The 26,841-nt window shown below is 35.8% G+C and overlaps 1 protein-coding gene across 2 annotated transcripts in view; it reads right to left on the bottom strand.

Annotated features, from left to right (window-relative positions):
• LOC145684915 (uncharacterized) overlaps positions 1-26,841 on the bottom strand; it is a 73,570-nt gene that overhangs the window by 21,514 nt on the left and 25,215 nt on the right. For both annotated transcript variants that reach the window (XM_081757266.1, XM_081757267.1), the window contains 2 exons: positions 19,259-19,323; positions 13,919-13,985 (listed from right to left, as the gene is read on the bottom strand). In XM_081757266.1, the coding sequence (XP_081613392.1) occupies positions 13,919-13,985; positions 19,259-19,323 (132 nt within the window). The remainder of the gene's footprint in view (positions 1-13,918; positions 13,986-19,258; positions 19,324-26,841) is intronic.

The following is a 26,841-nucleotide window of genomic DNA, read 5'->3' as shown; positions in this document are numbered from 1 at the left end:
TCTTTTTTGAACATTAATGTTTTAGCTATATTTACCATCTAGGTGACTATGATCAATAAGTTACTCACCTACTCAATAGATGGTGTGGCATGTAGTATGTTTCAGAGTAATAAAAGCTAGAGAGTTGCGGACAGATTTTGTATCAAGAATTTTCTTCAAAGTGATGACCGTGAATCGAAAAAAGCGGGACTGACAAGAAGCTGTGACACCTAGGACAGACAGCCTGGACAGACAGCCAGGACGGACAGTTTTGGTGTTGTTATTATTACATACTCAGAAGAAAGAGAGAAGGAAACTGAATTGTAAATGTGTGCGTGTGTGTTGTGTTGGGTTGTATAAATACAGGCGGCAAAATGCTAAATTCGTTATTTTTTATCCGATTTTGATAATTCAAACGGCATTTAAAAGAATATGTATCAGAGTTTAAAATGCAATTGTTCATTCTTGTTAAATGTTGTTAGATTTAGTAATTTTTTTGTTTTTGTAACTAGATTTAGTGATTTTTTGTAACCAGATTTAGTGATTTTTGAAGTCTAAACCGGTTATAACCAGATTTTGTAACCAAATTTAGTGATTTTTTTAAAGTCAAAACCGGTTATAACCAGATTTTGTAACTACATTTAGTGATTTTGTAACTAGATTTAGTGATTTTTGTAACTAGATTTAGTGATTTTTTATAACCAGATTTAATGATTTTTGTAACTAGATTTAGTGATAGAATGCATTAGAAGTTATTATGAGTAAGATAGAAGTTATTTGCGATGTGATAGAAGTTATTTGGGAAGTAGGGAGTGCGGTAGAAATTATTAGGGGTAGTTTAGAAGTTATTTGGAGGTAGGGGGATGCGCTATTGTTATTAGGGGTGCGCTATTATTATTGATGGTGTGCTAGATTGTTATTGGAAATGATGAAGTGGCGCTGAATCCCCACCCCACCCCTACTTAAAAGTACCCTGCAAAATCATTATCAAATTATATTCTTACAAGAAGACAGTTATAGATATGCGACAATCATTCGGACATGAGTGTACATAGCTATTAAATAAATAAACGATGTGATCTACAATAATAAAAACTACTAGTAAATTAGTATCAAGGAATGACGTACTTTTTAGGGCCATAAAAGTTGGTTTTCCTAGCTTTCTTCAAAAACTACGCATGAAATTGATATTTTGTTTAACTTAATGAGATCTATCATTTGATGTATTCTCTTAGGACAATAGTATAGCTAAAAAAAAGACAAGTAGCAGTATCATATGTAGTAGTTAATGCAGGGCCGGATTAACCCACCTGTAGGCTCAGGGCTAGAAAAAAAGATGTGGCCCCTACTGACTTCATGTGCTAAATGAGTTGTTATAGTAATGATAATAAGCAAGAAATCAATTCATCTGTGTATAGATGTGGCTATGTATAAGAAAGAGAATAAGAATTTTAATAGAAAGAATAGAATTTTAATTGGAATTTAATTAAATTAGGAACAAATGTGAAATTGAATTTTGAATAGTATCCGGTTGGTGCTGATGAAAAGAATCGGTGGTAGTATGAGAAAATATAATAAGTTTGCCGTTTTTAAAATATTTTTGAAGAAATTTAATTGGATCCGGGTTTGTGCTATTATGAAATAGAAAATGTCTAAACATTCTAAAACCTGCAAAATCAAGAAAGGGTTTCTTTCTCATGTATACCGTTATTTTAATTTATATAATGACTTTTCTGGGAAAACATTTTTCTGTTACTATTATATTCATCGAAAACTCGATTATTATAATAAAAATGTTAAAAATGTGTCAAAGATATTATCTAATGAACATGATAAAAATTAACATCTGCTTATTGAAAATGAGTTCCGGAAATTACGTATACAAATAATACCTTTTAAAAGGATAACTTCTCTCGCTTGAAATCTGACCGCCTATAGCCAAGTTCTTTTTTTTTTTTTTTTTTTTTAATTTACACTGCTCCTCATTGATGGGAAAATTGATTTAATACAGGGGTGGATCCAGGAGGGTCGATCGGGGCGTTCACCTCAGCCCCAGAAAAGGCAACTTTCTTACTTTATATATAAATAAAACCCATCCCAGAGTTTGGAGCTCTTAAAAGTAGCTTTAAGTAGCAGTATTACAACCCACCGCCCCCTCCCCAGAAGTTCGTCCTGGATCCGCCCCAGATTTTATACGGGAAAAGTAGGAATTTGGATCGGAAAACAGAAGGGAAGAGATATTAGATTGATATATGTAGAGTTGATTACATCTTTGGTACCTGTGTACTAGGAAATCTATCGAATTAGTTATATTGGAACTGTTGCTTTTCATCACCGTATTGGCTTATTTATACAAATTGAAAAAACGAAAAATATAATAATATAACAGTGTGAAGGGTTAATTTTGTTTTTGTTCTCTTTAAAGAAAGTGAGCAGGTAGTAAGGCGTTTATTTGTCTATGTATGCGACCTTGAGACGTGATGCCGGCTATGAGAGTCTGTAAGTTGAATCTTTTTTGATTTACCAAAACTTTTTTTCTATCGGATATTATATGTAAGGATAAGTAGTTGGGATGATGTCATTAAATTATATTGAGTATGGAACTTTGTGATTGTATGTGAATCTATATACAATGATAAATGTACCAGTCTATTTCAGTTGGATATGATTTTACTGTGAACTAAACAACTAATGCGTGATGAATTGGGAATATATCTTCAGAACTATATTGTTTGCTTGGAGAAAAGCAACGTCGGTGTTTGTATCTTTTATTTTATCGTTTTGCAATTATGCTTTCAAAGTCTTATTTAATAACTTTTGAATGATTAAGAATGTTATTCCTGTACACCAGAGACGTTGTGCTTTAGAAATAGCATTGGATTGGATTTAAAGTTACCGTACTTTCTTACCAGGAAGGCTATTGCAGATATCGACTTAATAGGAATGTGATATTGTACCAGGAATCGAACACGGGCCTCCAACGCCGAGTGCCAGCGCTAAATGCGCGTGCACTATCCATATGACTATCGCGGAAGTGTCTTTATTTATGTATACGTGAATGGTGTATAAATACATTAAAGGTTGAGTTTTAGTGGACCAGTTAATTGAAGATGTGATGTGATGTGGTCACAGGAGAGATTATAAAAACAACATTAATGTAGAACTTTATGTTGAGAGAATAAATATATTAACTACATGGTAGGAGAACACTGTAGTCGTACAAAGATATCATATATTGGGGGTTGAAGTATTGCCAACATAGAGATATTGAAAGGAAATGATGGAAAACAACGCTAGGTTTAGTCATAGAAATGTTGGAAGACTTGTTATGTTTGATCTTATAATGAATAGTGTCGTGAATTAAGAGAGGCGAACTATAAACTAGAAAGTCAAGAATAATTGGGATTTAACGGACACACAAGAAATATTTATTTACAAATGACAGAACTTCTGCGGCCTCCTAAGTATTGTTAGTGATAAGAGTTTAATGTTATTTAATGTAATTCTGAATCATGGAAATGAATAAATATTTTGAAGTATGATACATGTATTGAGGTCCTAAAAGGTTGCAGGAATATATATACTCAACGTATAAAAAACATTACCGGTTGTATAACATGGAACAAGACTTTCTTTTGCATTTGAGATCTAAAAGAACTATTTGCAATAGTGTGTACCTTTTTTTTATGATTTTGACTTTCATAATAAGCTCATTTCAAATAATACATATTCGTAGTGAAAATCACAATATATTTGATCTAAATTTTTTTATGTTATTTGAGATGCATACTATCATTTCGCCCGAACTTTTGTATGAACTACTTACGAGTCCCTATCACTGCGAAATTAACATACCGCTAATTTTACAGTAATTATGTGATATATTCAAATAGATAAAAGATAATCGAAAAGTGGATCAAGACCTCCCTAGACGATGTTATTCTGCATGAGTAGGGATGCGCTCGAGTCGAGACATGTCTCGAATCTCGACTCGACTCGACTCGAATTCGAGTCGAGATTCGAGTCGAGACACACTTTGTAAAATTCGAGACGAGTCGAGACAAACGTATTTCTCGACTCGAAAATTCGAGTCGAGACACGAGTCGAGTCGAGACGGCTCCTTAAAATCTCGACTCGACTCGAATGTCTCGAAAATCTTTCTATAATTTTCAATATTATTTTGAAGAAAGTATTCACTCAGAAACAGCCTTGAAACCAATTCCAGCTTTTATTCCTTCACAAAGGTACAGAACGCATAAAATTAATAGTTAAATCTTTAAAGATCAAGATTTAATTTTCAGCTCAATTCAGTTAATTAGAACTAATAGTTAATGTCATTGTATTTGGTTGTACTGCAAATATAATGATAATAATAATAATTGATTATCTAGTTTGTATAAAACTATTATCCGTAGTCTAAATCTAGTTTATATAAAACTATTGCGATAAAGTGAACCTCATAAATTCTCTGAATGAGCAGTTGGTAGTCTATAGTAATTTAGCATAGTTATAATTATTGTGTTTTCGTTCCCATGAACGCAATAGGGTTACGTAACTTCTGGATTATTCGCTTGCCCAACTATTCTCAGGCTTTAATATGTTGCAGCATATCACGAGCTACGGATAATATATAATGTAACATTTGTTGTACATCACATATTATGATACGAGACTATTTTACATAGTATATCTTACCTAATATAAATAAAATAAAGAGTTTGTTTGTGTGTTTGTCTGTCTGTCTGTGTGCAACGTGGGGACCAGACGAGTGGACCGAGAGTTCCCAAAATTTGGTCACGGGTACCTTAGTCCAGGCCCCAAATCAAGACGAAGCGTTTTTTTTTAATTTCGAACCAGAGGGTCTCGGGGGGGGGGGGGGACGTTTACTGGGACCGACATGGGGACCAGACAAGTTGACCGAGAGTTACCAAATTTTGGTCACGGATACCTTGGTCCAGGTCCCAGTCTAAGGCGAAGCGTTTTTGTCAAAATTGGAACCAGGGGGTCTCAGGGTGGCGTTTAGCGAGACATGTAGTAAAAGTAATCCAAATTGATCGACATTAGTGTCAAATCCATAGTTTTCACGGTCGCTGAGATCAATGGTGACACTTCCATCAGCGATGACTTGCAAATTCAGCTACTACTGTATGCGGGCCGGGTGTCAGCGGGTGAGGAATACCGAGACATGTATAAATAGCCCATATTGATTGATACTAGTGTCAAATCCATAGTTTTCGCGGTCACTGAATTGAATGGTGATACTTCCACAGGTGTTGACTTCCAAATACAGCCCCCATGCGAAGAATGGGTATATTAAGCTAGTATTACAATAAATGGACTGCTTGGATGCCAAGAACTAGTACAGATAAGTACCATTCACTTCTATGAATAGGTATTTTTTAAAAGGATTTTTGTAAACACTAAGTTATAAAACAATGAACTACATACAGTCGTTATGGTTTTGGTTCCCAACATAAAAGAAATATGGATTGTTCATGAGATATTGAACTTCAACTTTCACTCCTGGAAAATTTCAATTTTGGAGTTAGGCCACTTGGCATCAAAGCAGTTCACTGTAAGATAAATACATTCCGCACATTAGTAACATAGTTATTCAGGGGCCTTCGATTTCCATCCTCTCAAATGAAAGCTGAACGATTGCTTGATACATGCTGACTATATTTGAGAAATAGCGTATTAAGTTTTCGAGCTTTGGTGCGTATCCGTATTTACACTCTGATATAACTTTAAGTTCACACTCAAATCGAGCTAATTGTTTAATGCATTTCGAAAGCTTTTGTTTTTATGCAGCTCATTAAGGAAAATCTATTTCATAATCGTAACATTTATGTACTAAAAAACTATGAACGTAAAGTGGACTCGACCTAGCCCCGTGGCCGCTGTGACTCAGTGGCACAGCTCTCACCCTTGGTGTGTGAGGACTCTGATTCTGTGTGTGTGTGTGAACTCCGCGGCTAGTGTACGCGTCTTTGCCGTGGAAGACTCGGGTTCAATTCCCGGCGCGAGCTCATGTAGTTCGGATTCCACGTTAATCAGTAGGTCTACATTTCATATATCCTCGCTGCTGAAAGAGACGGTAAAGTCAAAATCAACTCAACAATATATATGTGTGTGTGCTTATGTGAATTTCCTCGTGGCTGTATGGTTAACACATACGCCTTGATCGCGGGAGACTCTGGTTCGATTTACGGTGGAAGCTCATGAAGTTGTTACCGGTATCCCACTTTAAACTGTAGATCCATGCCTCATATAATCATAGATATAATATATATGCCTTTGATACACTTATTTTCCGACTTGGAAGCCATCGAAAATTTCCGGACACAGAGTCCTGTAGACCGAAAATGAGAAACATGGCTACAGAGTAAAACAGCCATAGAAATTTAAGCTTTTTAGGCTAACTTAATCCTTACACATAATGCAACTAGCTTGGCCAAGTTATAATGGAGGAAATGCTATCATTGCAACACTCTGAGAATAGAAAATGTTCGTCAGGTATTACTATCCCCCCCTCTCCTGCAGAATGAAAACCCTGACTAAAACTCAATATATATATATATATATAAACCTATTTTGTGTAATGTAACAAACAGTGGCGGATAGTATTCATGTTTCCTTGCAGAGGTCCTTACGAGGGTTCGCTTCCATCTTCCTCTCCCCAAGAACTAAAATAAATTAAAAAATTGCTATTACTTGTTAATCTTGTACAAAGGACGCAATTAAAGTCCCAGTGTAACACCCCTTCACATTTAGATTTTTCCCCTGGAAGAAAACCAGTTATTATTGTTTCTTGATTTCTCAGTCTCACCTACATAAACATACGAATAGAATTACAGGATAGGACATGTTTAGAGTGCTTGCACGTGACATCTAACTATATTTCTCATCAAATGTGTCACAGATGAAAATTTCCATTTGTACTGCCTCTATTTTCTGGTACATATGTTTCATTTATGTTATGTTGCAAAAAAATTCGTTAGGAAACAAGTACAGACTGCGCCTGTGTGCTTGACAAAACGTAAATGTACTGGATAATTATTTCTTCACTTTCTTCCAAAAAAAAAAAAAAAACATCTCATGTCGGCTAACAAAAGGAGGTAGCGGACCAAAGATAGCCGTTGTTTACCTAAGGTCGTTACACAGCAGGGGTTTCATTCAGTCAGAGGGAAAAGAAAAAATAATTTAAGGTTTCTACATTTGTTTTGAAGTGCAATATACTTCTTCCTTTTATTTTAAGAACCATTTCCTTCTCATTTGTCTGCATCAGAAAAAAAATGCAAAAAAATCACTAGAATGTGCCTATTTACCCAAAGTACGTACTAGATCACTAGTTCAATAGTAAAATCACTAAATCTAGTACGAAATCATAAATGTGGCATCCCTGGGTGGAAGCGAAAGTAATGGTTGGAGTAAAAACTAGTCCGTATTTCTACTGCGTTCTGTTGTTGAATTCACAGAAATGTTCAAAAATAAATTCAAGAAGTAAAACACGATCCTACAAAAGACTGTTTACTTGCTCACTGGTTTTAGTATTGTGAACTGAAACTCAAGTGCGCAGTCATGTTGAATACTTCTGTCCCTTTCTACTTTACAACTTGAGGTGGGATGAGGGTCAAGATAGATCTAGTGATATACCGCTAAAGGAAGTGCTTCAGTACAGAGTCGGAAGCGGTATGTATTGTTTATACTACTTACAACGTTACCCCCACATAAAATATAAGTTCACCCTTTCTCCCTTCCCTTTTTCGAATACAATGAACCGACTCTTTTGCTGAAGAAAGATGCTAAAAGAAAATTGAAACATCTGTGTCTAAACTTTCTTTGAAGCGCAGTCTTTTGTATTTGTAAGGTTTTGCGAGTGTTTGCGAGTCGAGATAGTCAAATCTTTTACCATGGACTCCTCCTGCGAACTGACCGTGAGTAAACACCCGATCTCGCTGTGCTCAATTTCTCTCGCACACGTGAAATGAGTTTGTTGTTTCCAAAACAAATAGGAAGTTACCTTGTGCTTTTGCATTTCTGCACGCACACAGGTACCATTGTTGTTTTAATGATCAGAAGAAATATCAAAACCATCTGATATATATGATACAAAACAGCTAACAGAGGGAGGCAAAGATAAAAGTAGGCCTATACCAAGTTTTCCGCGTGGTACCATTATGGAGAATAAATATTTGATAAAGTCACGTAGATGCGCTTAAACCTATTCCATCTGTCCTTATAATTTTTCTGGTCTCATCAATTTCTCAGGAGAATACGTACAACATATGTCCAAATTCCATATATCCTCTTTCTAAACTAATGAGTAAACTCATTAAGAACACCAACTGATATCAATAAACAGGAAAGAAAACAATACTTTATACTTCTATCATTTGGTACACATCTCTATGAAACACAGCTTGTTTCTTTTCGAAATAGCTCCTTCGTGTCACAGCTGTGGTTAGTTTTGTTTTGTGTTAGGATGAAAGAGAGAAATGCAACATTTGCTTCGCGGTGAAGTTATATATATTATTAAGATGAGCGGTGATAAGTGAGGTTTAACAAAGAGTGCCTTTCGGATGCACAATTTAACGGGTAGTTGCAGTCCGTGTTGAGAATCGAACCAAAGCTATATAAGACATGTTAATATTGAGCTCTTTTGTGGTAAAAGTGAACTTCAGAAACACAGAAAAGACTTGAAACATCAAGCTAATGTAAAGCAATTGAAAAATAGCCTACCTATCGCTGCATCTTTTCTGTGGCTAGGAACATGCAGTGTGTAGCAACAAGAATCGTGTTAAGGACTTTTTTTCGAACATAACATTCCCTTCCACACCATAAAAGACAATATAATGTTTGTTAAAAGAAAGTGCACATAATATTTTTAAATTTTGTTTGCGATCCTATCATGCATAATTATAAATAATGCCTTTCATACTACGAGAATGAGTTCAACTATACGTCATGGCCCCTCTAAAGCGGGGCCGCGGTGGCTCAGTGGTAGATCGTTCACCTCTGGTGCTTGGGGACCCTGGTTCGATCCTAGCTCGCACTAAGTGACCGTGTGCGTGGGTTTCCTCGGGGTTCTTCCGTTCCTCCCACTTTCTTCATTCCACGATTTCACTAATTTCTCATCATCACCCCTCTCCTTTAGCCTAACCGGCATAACCGTGGGACGTAAAACTCAAAGATTTCACTTCATTTTTTCCCTCGAAAGCGATATGTTTCAAAATTATTTATTGTTAGATATTGTAAATTTACGGTATCTATTTTAGTGGACGGGAAATTTTGCATCTAATCGGATAATTTCAGGAATTCGCAGTTACGAAATTTGCATCACTGTCTTTTGAAAGGATGCCTAGAAAAATACTACTAGAAAATAACTAAAAACACAAAATGGATTTGATAGCCAAATCCACGTCATCTTGGTGCGTCATCATTTTTCTTTAAATATTTGTATTTAGTATTAGATTAGAGTTTAGTGTCCCTTTCAGCATCAAGGCTATATGAGACGTGAACTTAAAAATTAACGTGGGTTCAGAACCACAGGAGTTCCCATCGGAAATCGAACCTAGGTCTCCCGCACCAAAGACGCGTACGCTAATCATATGGACAAGGGTGTTCGATATTTAGTAATGTGTACATAAAGTTGTGAAATTGCGCTTGTATAATGGAATGCAATTCCTTCTACTGACATAAACCTTCACAATACTTAGCTGGACAAAGTAGCTTTAAAAAGAAAATGTCACTCTTTATGTTTCAGTTCCTGGTTCGACTGAAGGATGGAACAAATTGCAATGAGCGTTTTTGGATCCTACTTTGTGTAGTTGATTCATCATAAACTTGGTATTTGATACGGATATGAACTATTACACTTATTTGGTGTTTATTTCTAAATAATAAGTCCTAATACAACTTCATAAAGTTGTAATTCTTCTTTAGTTTATATCACTTTACACAATGACAAATCCAAAAGGTGTGTTGTATCGGTGCAGTACCAGTTTTTCACGTTTTTCAAAATGTTCCAAAACCCAAAGAATAATCTTTAATTTCTGATATTTTAGTCGTCACAAATTACAATTTTATAATGTAGTCAATGTTTATAATTACTGGGCAGTTGGGCGTTTAAACTAATGACATCATAATAAAGTCAAAACCATAATTTTGAGTTGAATTGATTCTGAGTTTAACGTCCCGTTTAGCAGCGAGGCTATGTGAGACGTGGACCTACTGATTAACGTGGAATCCGAACCACATGAACTCCCACCGGGAATCAAGCCCAGGTTTCCCACGCCAAAGGCAAGTATGCTAACCGTTAGCCACGAAGGAGCTCCACCATAATTTTAGTGGGCGATAAGAAATATCTCGCCAGTGCTTTTACAATAAATAAAATTTTATAAGTATTAAAGAATAGTGGTAAGAGATTTTATAATAGCTCTTTTATTTATGAGATATGAGTATTTTGAAAAAAAAAAACAACTAAAGAATAGGTTGGCGGAATCACAAAAGACTCGTAAAATAAACTTTTTTATAAATACATACGCACCTTACTCACCTTTTATAATTGCTATGCTTACGTTCTCCATAAAAACAGAAATTCTCTTTTAGTGATACTTTACACAAGATCATGAAGTGGGTTCAAATTTAATTAAAGGCAAAATACAATACAATAATCCTCAAATATTGCCTCAAGTGAGTTTAAAGATTTCTAAACACTAGTGCGAAACCGGGCTCTGCCGTTGCGATCGATTTACAGGTCTTGAGACGAAAGTAAGAAGGGACTTACGCACACAGTAAGTAAAAACAATTAATATGCCTGTAACTTTCCCCCAAATGGGTGTATCTTAAAACTAACCTCACCATTATTTTTCTAATTAAATTCTAGCCCGAAATTATGTATCATATTACCCTATTCCCATTTTGAAAACTTTACCTTAATTCAAAATGGCGGATTTCAAGATGGCTGCCATCAAGGTCATATCTACCATACGACTTCCCCCCAGGACTTATATGTATCCACATGGTTTTTCTTCACTTTTCTTCATTAACGCTCCGTTTACAAAGGGTAGTAAGGGACTTCTGTAGTAATCTCTAATAACCACATCACAACTCTTAAAAGTTATTAAAAAAAAATAGAAAACATGCACCATGGCAAAAATTTGTCATCACAAGTAATGATGCATACATGCCTTCTATCAGCAAAAAAAGTTTCATTGAAACTGGAGCCGGACATTTGAGTGATGTCCCTTGTGGGATGTGATTGAACGTCACGTCAGAACACATCGCCCCCCTTCCCGGAATTTACGGGAATTAGGTGAGCTGAGTGAGCACATGTGGTGCCAGCTCTCTCCAGCGACCTATCAAGGATCATTGCGTGTATGCCAAGACGTGTCGCCGTTTTTATCCATGCCAAAAGTCGACATACCGACAATTAGGTAGGTAGTCATGATGGTCTGGCTGATGTGTGCGTATATTTTAACTCGTACATTTTGTCTCGAATCGAATTCGAGTCGAGTCGAGACAGAGACTGTCGAGTCGAGACACGAGTCGAGACAGAAACATATTTTCGAGTCGAGACACGAGTCGAGACAACATTTTCTCGAGTCGAGTCGAGACAGGCTCGAGAGTCATATCTTTTAGTAAGTGTTGTTATGCATCGTGTGAATGCATATCATCGTGAATTTGGAAGGAATAATATGATAGCTTATGTGAAGAAAAATCTTAACATGATTGAAAGAGAGATGGAAGATGTATATATCGATAGACAATGAACTTATTAACGCAGAAAGTTGTGAACAATCGTTGAAGAAACACAATTTGAATCACAAATGGATTGGTAACATCAGTTTTATTTGCTTACAGACATGGAATTTTTTGTGAATCTGTCTCCATTGAATATTATCTAGTTTTACTCGTTTTGTATTGTTCTATTGTATAAAACCTTTTACTCGTACATCTTCCACCTTTCATTAAGATATAACAGTCTTATATCTTTTCTTTTTACATTTTTAGTTATTTAGTATATTAAAGTTTAAATTTTTGTAAGTAACTGTTTTATATTAGATTTTCTACTTTCATTCGCGTCTTTGTATTTATGTGGTTGGATGTGTTGATGGGTATGCTACAGTAATTCGATGTTATTCTTCTAGACACCTATTTTTCTTATTATTTACATCTCTCCCATCAGGTTCTATTATCACCACTCTTATGATTATATAGTAGTTTTTCTTTCATTACATGGTCCTGCCAAGTAGGACCTATTTTGAATCTTCTCACTTGTCTTTACATTCTTGATTCTTTCTTTCACTCTATCTCTTCTTGTTTTTTCACACATTTAGTACTCACATTTTACACATCCAGCTTTAATGACCGCATGTAGCTGTTCTAATAGCTTATGATACTTTTTGGTGATATTTGCGGTAGGTAGTCCACTAACAGGATACCTAAATTTTTCTGCTTATTTCTTGTAAGCCAAATTTAAACATTGTTTAACTAATGCTTATTCAGACAAACAATATCTATCTTAAAAATTATTTCAGTGTTTGTTGGTTCATTGTTGAAAAATTATAGGTGGAATCCTTAGCGACAAAATTTATTTGATCACACAAAGTATCAATATTGGATGGTGGTGATGTGGAAACAGCTGTTGTAACATTAAAGGTATGTGGGTTCTCTACCCTAAATAATAATATATACATTTTTGATATTTCGGACAGGAAAGAAAGAATACCCTTTTCTCTTTATACGTACTGATTGATTTAATTATTCAATTGTGTTATTGATTTAAAATCCGTAACAAAAGTTTAAGATCACCTTCGTTTTCGAAGGATTATTGAAGAATTACAGTATATGTAAAATATATAAGAACAAAACATTAGTAGATTACAGAACTATTTAGGCTCAATTGATACACATTGGACTAACGCATGCTGCGATGTATTGTTCATGATCTATTTCATTTTTTTTTTTTTTTACACCATAAGCATGAAATAATACATCGCAGCAGGCCTGTATCCAGGGGGTCTAGGGGAGCCAGAATCCCCAAAATATTTGCTGCCCCCCTAAAATTTTCACGGAAGGTGTGCAAATGAACTATAATATGGTGATTAACTATAATATGGTTGGATCGGGTTCCCCTAACTTCAGGCCGGGGGCCCTACATTTTTGGGCTGGCTACCAGCCTGCATCGCAGTAGGCATTCTGAACACGAGAAATCGTGGAGATGGAGTTCCCTAGCACTTCCGATTTCCCGCTGACGAATTACGTATTCACTACTGTCAAGGCATACTTTTTGCTTTCTTTGGAACAATCTTTACATATGATCATATATCAGAATTATGTTGGGAGCATGATTGGGAATTATGCCCTGTGCGGGAGCCATTACGCACTCATTACACATTGCTAAAATACGTATTTTTGGATGGCATATGTATGACTTCTTTTACCCTGATTAAGGACCGATACTCTACGATTTCTTGTCTTTGAAACAACACGAGTTGCAATGTAGTTTTTCCGCACTTCTGGATGATTTTAGCTCTGAAACTAAACACTTTTTCCCATAGATCCATGTTAAATTTTTCCTTATTTTGGTGTCAGGAATCACGTTCCAATTGGTGTTGTTTTGAACCATATACGTACATATATAGGAATTATAATTCAATATCAATTACTAAATATTATTATTATTATTATTATTATTATTATTATTATTATTATTATTATTATTATTATTATTATTATACTTACTTTACCATTGAAATTGAGTATACAAATATTTTTGTCTATATATTCTTCACCTCTACAATTCATAAACTGATCTGATTATAGCTATACAATAAGGAGTCTGGTCCTATTGCCTATACATTTTTTATTTTATTTTTTAATGTTTAAGGAAGTATCCTCTAAAAATATTGTAAACATATTTGTACATTCATACCTTCCTTTTTTGTTTTTGCTTGAGACTGTCCTCGTTCCGTAATGCGAGCTCGCAGTGTTTTGCAGAACTGAAATATTTAAAAATAAAAATCAACAAATATCAATAAGGCTGTAAGAACATTTATTATCAAGCAATTTGTATTAATTGATTAAATATATCCAAAAGTACCGTTGCGGGTAATAATAATTACACTTATTAATTTAAAGTACGTATTATTATTGGCATATTTATTAATTGTAGAATCTTGCGAGTGAAAGTGAATGTGTGTACATGTCTATGCCTATTTACAATGAATTATACATATTTGCGTACGAGATAATTTTTATTTTATTCGATTTTCTGCTACTTTCTGTTTCTGTTAGCGTTACAATACCGCTATTTTAGAGACAAAATATATTCAAATTAGATCAACTTATTTTTATAGTGGGGCCGCGGTGACTCAGTGGTATAGCGTTCACTTCTGGTGCATTGGGTCATTGATTTGATCCCAGATCACTCCAAGTGAAGTTTGTGGTGGACAAACACCGTGTGCGTGGGTTTTCTCGGGCTTCTCCCGCTTCCTTCCAGTCTCTTTAGCATAGCCTACATAACCATAGAACGTAAATCTTAAAGATTTTATTTTCATCTTATAAACTGCCTAATGCACATGACTAAAGAAAGATGTAATTATGTTTTCACCACAATTTGTTCAAATACAACACTCAGTAAGTACAAGTACAAAACCAAGAAAAAACAATCAAGGCCTGATTAAATTATGGTGTCAGAAGTATTAAAGCCTGAAATGTTTTACCATTAAATGTAAGAGATCTACACGTACTTTTAGAAAAAAAAATGAAAGAAGTTTTAAAAATTAAGACACTACCATGTTAGTAGTGTTGCGAAAGAGACGAACGGAGTCGAGAGGTACACTCATGTCCAAAATTATTGTCGCATGTCTATAAATACGTTGTTGTACGAATATAATTTGATGACGAATTCGCGTGGTATTTCTTATAATGTTAATATCTGTATAATCGGCAGAGACATGTATGTAGCAAATTTCATGTCAAAAGAGCAGTAAGTAAGAACAATAAAACGAAAATAAAACTTTATTGTCCATTTAACAACATTTTCTTTTAATCATTCTAATTTACGTATTTATAATTCTTTTCCTTTGAAATTTACTACAAATATACATTTCGCGATTATACACATCGTAACAGTATTAACAATACCCTCCAAAATCATTATCAAATTATATTCTTACAAGAAGAGTTATAGATATGCGACAATCATTTTGGACATGAGTGTACGTTTTAAAATCAGAGATATGACGAGAAACATTATAATTAGAGCAACCCAAAAGCCTAAAAAGCATAATAATAATTTACACATATGGTTAGTACCTTGAACATGGTTGTGATTGTCTAAGGGTTCAAAAGAAACTAATTTTAAAAGCATAATAATGCATAATTTTAGAAAATAAAGCATAAAGCATAATTTAAAATACATAGCACAATTCTTGGAAAATTCTGTTTAACTGCAAGTTTAACATACTGTATACATATTTTTTTTTTTTAAAAAAAAACATTATTTACAACGCAAAATCATTGAGAACATAACAATACAACAATGAAAAGCTTATTTTTACTTCTGTAAACTTTTCGTTGTAATCCTTTGATGTGCAGAAAAGAAAAAAAAGGAAAAGAAAACTTTCCGCCAACAATGAATAGTACATAAGAACACCATACTACATTGTTATGGGTACCTCTTGAACTTGAGCACTTTCTGTACTTTTTTTTCTGTATATATGCTCGAGTAAAGTATATCTCTTTACAGTGCATTAAGTAGAAAGTTCATTAAATATGAAATAAACTGGTTGCAGGTAGGAGGGAAGATAAACGAGCCCTCGGATTTTCGGTTCAAAATTGATCACAACGTCTTCCTTAGGTCTCAAATAGTGTTTCCTGAAAATTTCAGACCGCGGAAACTTCAAAAAGGTGGCCAAAATTACGACAGAATTTACCATATATGGGCAGGGAAGGTAAACGGGCCCTCGGATTTTCGGTTCAAAATTGATCACAACGTCTTCCTTAGGTCCCAAATAGTATTTCCTGAAAATTTCAGACCGCGGAAACTTCAAAAATTTGCCCAAAATTACTATAAAATTTACCATATATGGGCAGGGAAGAAAAACGGGCCCTCGAATTTTCGGTTCAAAATTGATCACAACGTCTTCCTTAGGTCCCAAATAGTGTTTCCTGAAAAATTCAGACCGCGGAAGCTTCAAAAAGGTGGCCAAAATTACGACAGAATTTACCATATATGGGCAAGGAAGATAAACGGGCCCTCGGATTTTCGGTTCAAAATTGATCACAACGTCTTCCTTAGGTCCCAAGTAGTGTTTCCTGAAAATTTCAGACCGCGGAAATTTCAAAAAGGTGCCCAAAATTACTATAGAATTTACCATATATGGGCAGGGAAGATAAACGGGCCCTCGGATTTTCGGTTCAAAATTGATCACAACGTCTTCCTTACGTCCCAAATAATGTTTCCTGAAAATTTCAGACCGCGGAAACTTCAAAAACGTGCCCAAGATTAGGATAGAATTTACCATATATGGGCAAGGAAGGTAAACGGGCCCTCAGAATTTAGGTTCAAAATTGATCACAACGTCTTCCTTAGGTCCTAAATAGTGTTTCCTGAAAAATTTAGACCGCGGAAGCTTCAAAGAGGTGGCCAAAATTACGACAGAATTTACCATATAAGGGCAGGGAAGATAAACGGGCCTTCGGATTTTTGGTTCAAAATTGATCACAATGTCTTCCTTATGTCCCAAATGAGGTTTCCTAGAAATTTTAGACCGCGAAAACTTCAAAAGGAGCCCAAAATTAGGATAGAATATACCATATATGGGGTGGGTAGGTAAACGGACCCTCGGATTCTTGGTCCGAAACTGATCACAATGTTCTCCTTAGGTCTCAAATTGAGTTTCCGCGTTCTGAAATTTTCTACCAACACTATTTGATACTTCAACATTTTGAGATCAAATTTGAACCAAAAAGCTGCGAGCCTTTTTATCTAACCTGTCTATACGAGGTTATAGAGGGTACATTGTATAGTAATTTTGGGTACCTCTTGAAATTACCGCTGTCTGAAATTTTCAGGAAACACTATTTGGGACGTAAGGAAGACGTTGTGGTCAATTTTGATCCCAAACACAGAGGGCTTCTTTATCTACCCTGCCCATATATCGTAAACTCTATCGTAATTTTGGTCATTTTTTGAAGTTCCCGCGGTCTAAAATTTTCAGGAAATACTATTTAAGACCTAAGGAACACGGTGTGCTCAATTGTGAATCGAAAATCCGAGGACCCGTTTATTTACCCTATCCATGTATGGTAAATTCTATCCTAATTTTGGGCACTTTTTGAAGTTTCCGCAGGCTGAAATGTTCAGGGAATGCTTTTTGGAACCACAAGATCACATTCTGATCAAATTTCAGCCGAAAATCCGAAGGCTCGTTTATCTTCCCTGCCCGTATCTGGTAAATTCTATCGTGACTTTCGGGAAGTTTTTGAAATTCTGCGGTCTGAAATTTTCAGGAAACATTATTTGGGATCTAAGGAACACGTTGTAGTCACTTTTGAACCGACAATCCGAGGGCCCGTTTATCTCCCTTGCCCATACACCGTAAATTCTATAGTAATTTTGGGCATCTTTATGAACTTTCCGTGGTCTAAAGTTTTCAGGAAACACTATGAGACGTAAGGAAGGCGTTATGATCAATTTAGAACCGAAAATCCGAGGGTCCGTTTATCTATCCTACCCATATATGGTAAATTCTATCATAATTTTGGGCATTTTTTGAATTTTCCGCGGTCTGAAATTTTCAGGAGATACTATTTAGGACCAAAGAGTGACGTCGTGATCAATTTTGAACCGAAAATCCGAGGGTCCGTTTTTATTCTTTGCCCATATCTGGTAAATTCTGTCGTAACTTTGTTCACCTTTTTTAAGTTTCCGCTGTCTTCAATTTTTAGGAAACACTATTTGGGACCTAAGGAAGACGTTGTGATCAATTTTGAACCGAAAATCCGAGGGCCCGTTTATCTTCCTTGCCCATATATGGTAAATTCTATAGTAATTTTGGGCACCTTTTTGAAGTTTCCGCGGTCTGAAATTTTCAGAAAACACTATTTGGGACCTAAGCAAGACGACGTGATCAATTTTGAACCGAAAATCCGAGGGCCCGTTTATCTTCCCTCCTACCCTAGTTGCATAAAATATTAATAAAATAGATCAAGATATTTAGAATATTTAATGTATAGTAAATATTATACGTTATACAGGATTAATGTAAAACAATGATTGAAATTAACAACAAAGCATAATAAAGCATAATTTGGAAAAAAAAATAAAGCATAATGTGGGTTGCTATAATTATAATTCTGGTCTCGAATCAGACGAAACTACAAATGTCACGAGTCCCATGGGCAAGATTAGTTCACCCAAATCTTAGATTTCGAGCGCTGTTTTAGCGTTTCATGATTCATAGTATAAAACTAATAAATTGATACAAACAATTGTGCCAACACAATGAAGAACATTTATAACATTTGCAAGCCATTACATAACCTACTTGAATAATAAATATGCTTTAAATGTTGTTATATCACACTTTTCGCTGATAGGGCGGGCCTATAGCCCTTGTTTGATATACATACGTGCCTGAAATAGGGCTACTGTTGTCTGGTATAGGTGAACTTTGTACCACATTTCAATCAATCTAATATTTCTTATCTGTGATAACGATAGATCATATAGCAGGTGAATTTAGTGGCGGAATTCAGCTATAGTACTCTGAAGAACATACGTACTTGTAAGACCTGCTATAGCAGTCGGCAGCAGTAGTCATGTATTGTATGAACTGAATTAGCAGTCGGCAGCAATACAGTTATGTATTGTGTGAACTGCATTAACTGTCGACAGCAATAGTCATCTACTGTGAGAACTGCATTAGCAGTCAACAGCAACACATTCAGGTATTTGTAAAACCTTTAATAGTAGTCGGTAGCAGCATAGTTACATTCTTATGACAACTGTAGTAGGAACGGCAGCAGTACAGTCACGCAATTTTGAAATTTGTTGTAGCAGTCGGCTGCAGTGCACTTACGTACTTGTGAGAACTACTGTGTCGACAGCAGCGCTGTCACATACTTCTGAGAGCTGCTATAGCACTGGACAGGTACAAAGTCTCGTACAAGAGAAAAGAAGATGTCGTACTTATGAGAATATGTCAGGAATGAAAAGGTTAATTTTCAGCAACATTGTAATTGAAGAATTAAAATCCAGACTTACCCCTTTCGGACTGTTCAGAATACATTGGATGATTTTATACGTCACTTCACATTTTTCTTCGCCCCCTACAAAACAAAAGGTCGTAAGTAAAACATTGATCAAGTGACATCGACAAACTGATAAAAGTAAGCACTATGCCATCCACCGTAAAGCAGTATAATTATTTTTATTACATCGTTAATAACAATATAATCGTAGCACTAGTAGCAGTACTGCACTTTGTAACATAAAACTATTGAATAGTTGTGTTGTATTGAGTAGTTGTCGCTAGTACTTGCTACTGTGGATAGTTATACGTATAATCAATAGCTCAAAACCACTTGCTATGTCAATATAATAAAAATTAAAATTCTTATCTAAATAGAAAATATCTTCAGATAAATAGTGGCTTTTTATTTCACTACAGGCTTTCAAATATACGGTACATAATTTATTAACTAAAATTGGAAGATGTGGTTCAAAAGTTTTAGAGATGTGTTATCCAGCCAGCCTAAAAATGATGTAATACAGTACATAAAATTGAATAAAATTTTAATACTTATGAAATGCCTTATATTATTTTATTATATAGTTCTAAATTATTAGTATGATTTGAGCAATCCGAGTCATTTCCCCACCTTCTCAACTCAGTTTACTTCTTTCATTCTCAGTAAAATCATACTTTATTTCCCTCATTTTCAGTAAAGTCATAGTTTATTTCTTCCATTCTTAGTAAAGCCATAGTTAGAGATATGTATGGATACTGATATTTTTTCCGGATATGTTTTTAGTTTCTGTAGGGATGGCGGATATACTTGCGGGTATTCGTGAAAAGACAAAAATTTCGTTATCATTCTTCTCATTACAATTTGAATTAAATTAGCAATAACCAAGCAAAATTATGTTTCGGTGGATTTGCTTTTAAAATCCTTTATATGAAGTGCTAATGTGATTCCATGAGAGTTTCAGGTGGTTTATTCTCCTTTCTCAAGAATAGTTTATCTTCATTTTACTTTTGCATTCTGAATAAAGAGACTCACGCCTTATGAAGAACGAGATATAAAGAAATAATAATTTTCTCCTTAATTAATTCACAATTACTATATTATCAACTTGAATATTTTCTTTGTCAAGAAAATGTGCATATCAACGGAACTTAAGTACTTATTATATTTTCAATTAATTTCGCACTTAATGTATGCATGCATTTTATTCTATTTTATTTAACGTAGTTGACTTATAACAGGCATATAACTTATACAGTTTATTAAGCATTGTTAAGGACATTAAGTCTTGGAGATTCAGGTGAACAGGTCATGTAGCCAGAATGGAAGAAAGTAGGAACATTTTCAGTTTTGACTGAAAATCCAATTATAAAACGACCATTAGAAAGACCTAGTCGCAGATGGGAGGACATTAAGATGGATCTCGCAGATATAGAATACAAAGTATTAATTGGATCCAGTTGGCTCAGGACAGAAGTCAATGGAGAACTTTTGTGAACGCACTATTAAACCTTCGGTCAGGGCCGTGCCGTGGGGGAGGGGTCGAGCTGGGCGACGGCCCCGGGCGTCGAATTAAGGGGGCGAAAAATTCGGGAGGAAAAAAGATAGGAAAAATTGCTTGGAATATATGTATGGAGGCGCCGTCGTATAGTCTCGCCCCGTTCGCTGATTTTCCACGGCACGGCTCTGCCTTCGGGTTCCATAGGCCATAGAGTTAGGTAGTTAGTTAGTTTAGACTTATAACAGAAAAATATTGTATTTAATGTTTTTGTGGCGAACGTTATTGATATTTTATAATAGGATTCCCAATATTATAAAATAGATATTTACAATTGTTATAATACAGTAGAAACTAACGTTGAAATCTGAATTTTCATAGAGCAAACAAGTTGTAGGTATATATGTTTGTTTCCTCATATCTGTGGATGTGAATGTGAGTGCGGATAGGGATGGGATGCTGCGATATTTATTATCTGCGCAGATCTCTTAACCATAGTTCGTTTCTCCTATACCTAGTAAAGAATTAAAAGAACATGATAAAAAGATAGAAAACCTGTCGATAGCTTTACAGGTACACAATACTCGTTGGTGTACGACTACCTATACACCACTGCCAACATTTGTTCCTACTCCACCTTTTTGCTCTTATGTTGCTCTGGAGACGTTACACATCAACCAGTTGGATAACTTTTATGTTATTTGCTTATAATTTTGTTTCTTTTTATAAAAAGTAACCATTTTAGTTTTTGATATTAAGACATCACCCTGTTGTACCCTTAACGAATATAGCATACTCTGATGCGAAAGGTTGTATTACTATCTGACGTAATGTAAAGGTTGTATTCTATTCATTATTATAATTATAGGCGTATTATTTTGGTCTGCTCCGGGGGGCACTCTCAGAGCTCGGGGGGGGGGGGCAGTGCTCCCTCCCAAAAAACAGATCTGGAAGAAACACTGGATGATAGTGAGATCGAGCCCAGCTGACGGAAGTGAGCCAACACAAGTGAGCACGAGTCCAATCCAGATTAGTGTGCCCAAATCCAAGCAAGTGAGTGACCGTTCCAAGGAGCCTAGTAAGTTCGAAGCTCATTAAAGAATGTGAGTCCTAGACGAAGAAAGCGCAAGCCTCAACGAGAATAAATAGTGCGAACCTCACTGAAAATGTGGAACCCGAGCCCACATTAATACACACTGGTGTCAGTGAGTTTGAGCCCCATTGATGAGTGAGCTCGAGCCCAGTTGACGGGAGATAGCACGCGCGAGTGAGCAAGAGTCTAATTAAGATCAGTAACCCCGAACCTAACTAATCGCGTGCTCGCTCGAAATAGATTAGGGTGCGCAATCTCCAAGGAGCTTAGTGAGAGTGAGCCTCACTAAAGGATGTGAGACTGAGTCCGAGTAAACGCGAGCCTCATTGAAGGATATGAGCCTGAGCTTGAGTAAGAGCGAGCCTTAACGAGAATAGTGCCCACTGAAAGTAATAAATTCATTGCAAGCCCCACTGACGTTATTGAACACGAGGTCATTAATGGTAGTGACTCTTACTCTAGTTCAGATTAGTAAGCCCGAGTTTTATTGAGTGTGGTGAACCCAAACCCAATAAACGTGTACCCCAATGAAATGAAAATGAAATGAAATCTTTAAGTTTTACGTCCCACAGTTATGCCGGTTAGGCTAAAGGAGACGGTGATTATGAGAAATGAATGAAATGGTAGAATGAAGAAAGTGGGAGCAACCGGGAGAACCCCGAGAAACCCACGAGCACGGTGTTTGTTCATCACAAGGTTTACATGGCGCAAGCTGGGATCGAACCAGGGACCCCAAGCACTGGAGGTGAACGCTCTACTACTGAGCCAACGCGCCTCGACCCCAATGAAATTAGTGAGCGCGAGCTCCCAGCAGTCTAGTGAGTGTGATCAGGGCCGGATTTAGGGGGGTACACCGGTGCACGTGCATCCCTTCGTTGTAAATATACACTATCTAAAATGAGAAGCTAGCAGTGAAAATAGCAATTCTTTCCGAACCTTTCTGCCATTATTTTTCCATTTGGGGCTTAAGAGAAAACAGAGCTTTGCAAAAGCAATACATTAAGTCGATTTTCTGAAGGTTGAAGGAAAGGATTCACCAAGCAAAACAATATAACATTTGTCAAGTAGGACAAAACTGCGACCTTCTTTAAAATAACCGCACCCCCCTCCCGTTCTATGTATCAGCGTTGTCAAGAGTAAAGAATATTGCCACATGTCACTTTGAAGAGTTTCAGTGTGATTGGTTAGTTTGGTAATTAATTGATACACCCCCGGTCAGAAAATCGTAATTCCACCCTGAGTGTGATCCTTATTGGAGGATGAGTCCTAGCCCAAGTGAGCACGAGCCTCAACGGAAATAAGAACGCGAACCCTATTGAAGGTAACGAACACGAATCCATAAGCTGCACATGTAACCAGTTTAAACGTTGAAGTGAATATTTAAATAAGAATAAACGCAATGAACACTACATGTTGGCATACGGAAAATATAGTTTTGAGTGAGCATTACTGGCGGAAAAGAGAGAAGCCAATCAGGTTTGTCTCGATTTTTTTTTTTTTTTTTTTTTTTTTAAGGCTTCACTGAGTTATTGGGACAAAATGGACAAATCCTCTTTTCTAACATTTTTGCTCGTCCTACACAGTGTTTCTTCGAGACATGTTTTTGGGGGACACTGGCCCCCCGGACGAGACCAAAATACGTCCATAATATAATAATAAATAAAATAGAGCAGAAGTGCCCGGAACACTTTTTCTGAAGGAACGACTGGTCCTACATGATCTGCATGATCTGCATCTAGTTATTTAAATTTCTTTCAAGTTCTTCAACTTCATATGTTTGAAAAATACATGATATTCTTTTAACCTTTTACTTCTGTTCGTTCTTAACAATTCCATGGCAATTATATATATGCAGAGAAGAAATTGCATGACTGCGGAACTTTTTTGTTACAGGTAGTTTAAGAAGTTCGTGTTGTAAGTCTGTCTCATAATCTTTAGGTAAGAATGAATAGAATAAATATTAGCATTGTTTACATCGATTCTGTCTGCGCGTTTACACCGAGAAACTCACTGTCGTTGTATCAACAACATTTTAGAAAAGGGGTGCTATCTTATACATGGAGTCTTCCTTTCTCAATTCGGACATTGAGCAACAACAAAGTTATTTTTATTCATTTTTGTCTCAATAATTACCCATTCTTTATAAATTTCACGTATCGACACCGCTTACTGTATTCCGTACAATGTGTTTGTTTCGTGCTCTCTTCCACGTGACGTCACGTCGGGCAAGAATTCTGGGTAATTTTTTCTTTCGATAGCAGAAAATGTGCTACCTGTAATACTCTATATACATTGGGTAGTTCTGGTCGCCAAACAACGTTCACGTGTTTTTTCCCTCGAGATTCTTCCGTTTCCTTCCACTTTCTTCATTCCACCACTTCATTGATTCTTATCACCAACGTATTGTTTAGCCTACACAGCATAACTGTGAGACCCAGTATTGTTCCTAATAGCTATATACATAAAAATTAATTGATCTAGAAACAAGCTTCAATTTTGATATATTTTTAATGTAAACTAAAGTTTATGTTCTGTCTGTTTGTGTATGAGCTCTGAGAGATGCTGATTGAAGAGAGAATGACATGTTAGATCAGGGCACAAAATTTCCAGTTGCAAGGTCGCCATTGACGACTAGAAATTTAGAGCTGGCGACCTGTGTTCAGTAGGAATGGTTTCTGCCTAAACTCACAGTGTTGCACAGTTTGTTTCGCACGAAAATAATTGTCACTGAGTGAGAGAAAACGCGTAATGTGAAGTCTTCACAACGGACAGGGAAGGTGAAGTTTTCACAACGTTGTAATTCGCAAAACTCAAAATGTATATGAATAGCTATATATGAATTGTTCAATACAAAATTGATTATCCTGAATTGTGAGCGTGTGTCCTCCCTCAGTTCCATTCCATTTTAAATTCCCCAGTCAGCCCCATCTGAAGTGGAATAAGGCTTTCTGCATAATACGTTGACGCAAACCTTATATTATGGTGCTGTCTTTTTCAACGTGTTGGCAATGCTTTGCCGTGGTGACTTGCATTACCTGCTCAAGAAATAAAGAGGTATGAAGTGGTTATGATGTTATAAAAAATAGTTTAATGAAACTTATCGCCATCGACGTTCATTTCTATTGTTTTTGGTACTTTGATTCCGTTAATGGCAAACAAGTATAAAACTCATTAGTGTGCATATTACCTATAAAAGAATGTTTTCCAATAATATTTTAATGTTACTCATTGTCATTAATATGCGTAGGAAGACAGACGCTTTGTGCTGAAGGCGCGAAGATTAGCATTGGGGCGTCATCGTGAAACAAATAAGCAAGCAAGTATATTGATTCTGAAGGAAATCCGTGACAAAATTTATAATCCTTCACGCTGTAGTGAAATATATTGTATAAACAGTTTCTCGAGTTAGTGTAGTTTCATGGAATTAATATTTTAGTGAAAGTCAACATATATATATGAAATAATACAATTTAGTTTGAAACCACGAGAACACTCCTTGTGAAAATCAATTACAATGTCAGTGTAAAATGAACGAACAAACTTAATAATCGAGTGTGAACAATATATGTGATTAAACGAAGAATCCTCCACGGAGTGGTGAAATTAATGATATAAATATCTCCTATAGTCAATGCAGTTCACAATGTAATCGTTCTAGTGAAAATTAGAGAAGATATGTGATAAAATCACGACTCAGTTGTAACTCAGTGATTATACATTCTGAATATTTATTACGTACTAGTCCGTTCAATTAACCAAACTACTGTAATATTTATAGTAAATCGCCCCAATATTAATGAAAACACAGTACAAGATTCGTACAAATACAAATTTATTAGTGTTAGTCTGAATTTATTGTATTTCAAGTAATTTCATATTAAATTCTGCGAAGAGGAAGCGTGAGATAATGTAATCCAGATGGAGGCTTGAAATCATCATCGTCGGAATCAGAAGACAAAGTTGCAAGGAATTCTTCTACATGGAATTACTCTAAGTCCCCCCCTTCTTAAATCCCCTGTAATTGATGTGTTCAGTGAACCAACGTATGGTAGGTGGTCGTGTATCACCAATCTTAACATAAACCGGCAATAATATATCATACCATTTTAAATTAATCCTTCGTCATTTTTCTTATTTTTTTATTATATATCAAAATGGGCTAGAAGGTTCTGAAAATATATCGAAACAGATTTATCAATAAAAATATATTTAAAAAAGGCGCACGTAAGTAAATATAACATGTGAATTACTTTTTGATCAAATAAAATTTATCCTATGCATTTGTTTTGTTTTCAGTTATCTTTTCCGCGTTTCTTACATGAATCCCCACAGGGAATTATTAGTATTGTGTACAGGTATTTAGGTATACTCTGCAAGCATAAAAGATTGACGCGTCAAGGATGGTGGGTACGCGCGAGCGAAACCTCAGCATGAGTTTATTTTGGTTTGTGATTTAATAAGGAAGCTTGCATGATTTTTACTCTAACCAATACCACCTGCAGAGTGAAGTACTTGTTCCTTCTAACCACTAAGTCCGCTTTAAATACAAAAATCAATAGCCCGAACATGGGAAACCGAACCCGGCCGGTCATAGAATCTAATGTCTGGTTTTGAAATTTTATGCCCTGGTGTAATCTCTTTCTTTGTCAAACCAAATGCCGGGTGGGAGGGGGGGATCTCTTATAATTTTGCATGAGAGATACTGGCGACCATCATTTTTGGATTGGCGAGTGCGTCTGGCTTTGAAATTTTGCGCCCTGTGTTAGATGAAAGATAAAACTGACCTATACACTTGTTTCAGCTGTGAATATAGTTCTTATGGTTTATTAGGCTTATTTCTTGACGGTGGCAGTCAGTCAGTTTTTTTTCTGGAGTCTGCTGTAGGTCACTCACTAAGTTCTCTATATTTCCACTGTTGGTTGTTAACATAATGTAACTAATAGAGAGCGGAGATTTAGAGTCAAATTTTTAAAAAGAAAAATTTATACACTGATTTCATTCGAACGGA

Source organism: Thermobia domestica, chromosome 5 (assembly GCF_964235325.1).
Source record: "Thermobia domestica chromosome 5, izTheDome1.hap1.1, whole genome shotgun sequence".
NCBI lineage: Eukaryota > Metazoa > Arthropoda > Insecta > Zygentoma > Lepismatidae > Thermobia > Thermobia domestica.
Note: the sequence above shows the minus strand (reverse complement) of the source record. Positions and strands in the feature narration are given on the sequence as shown.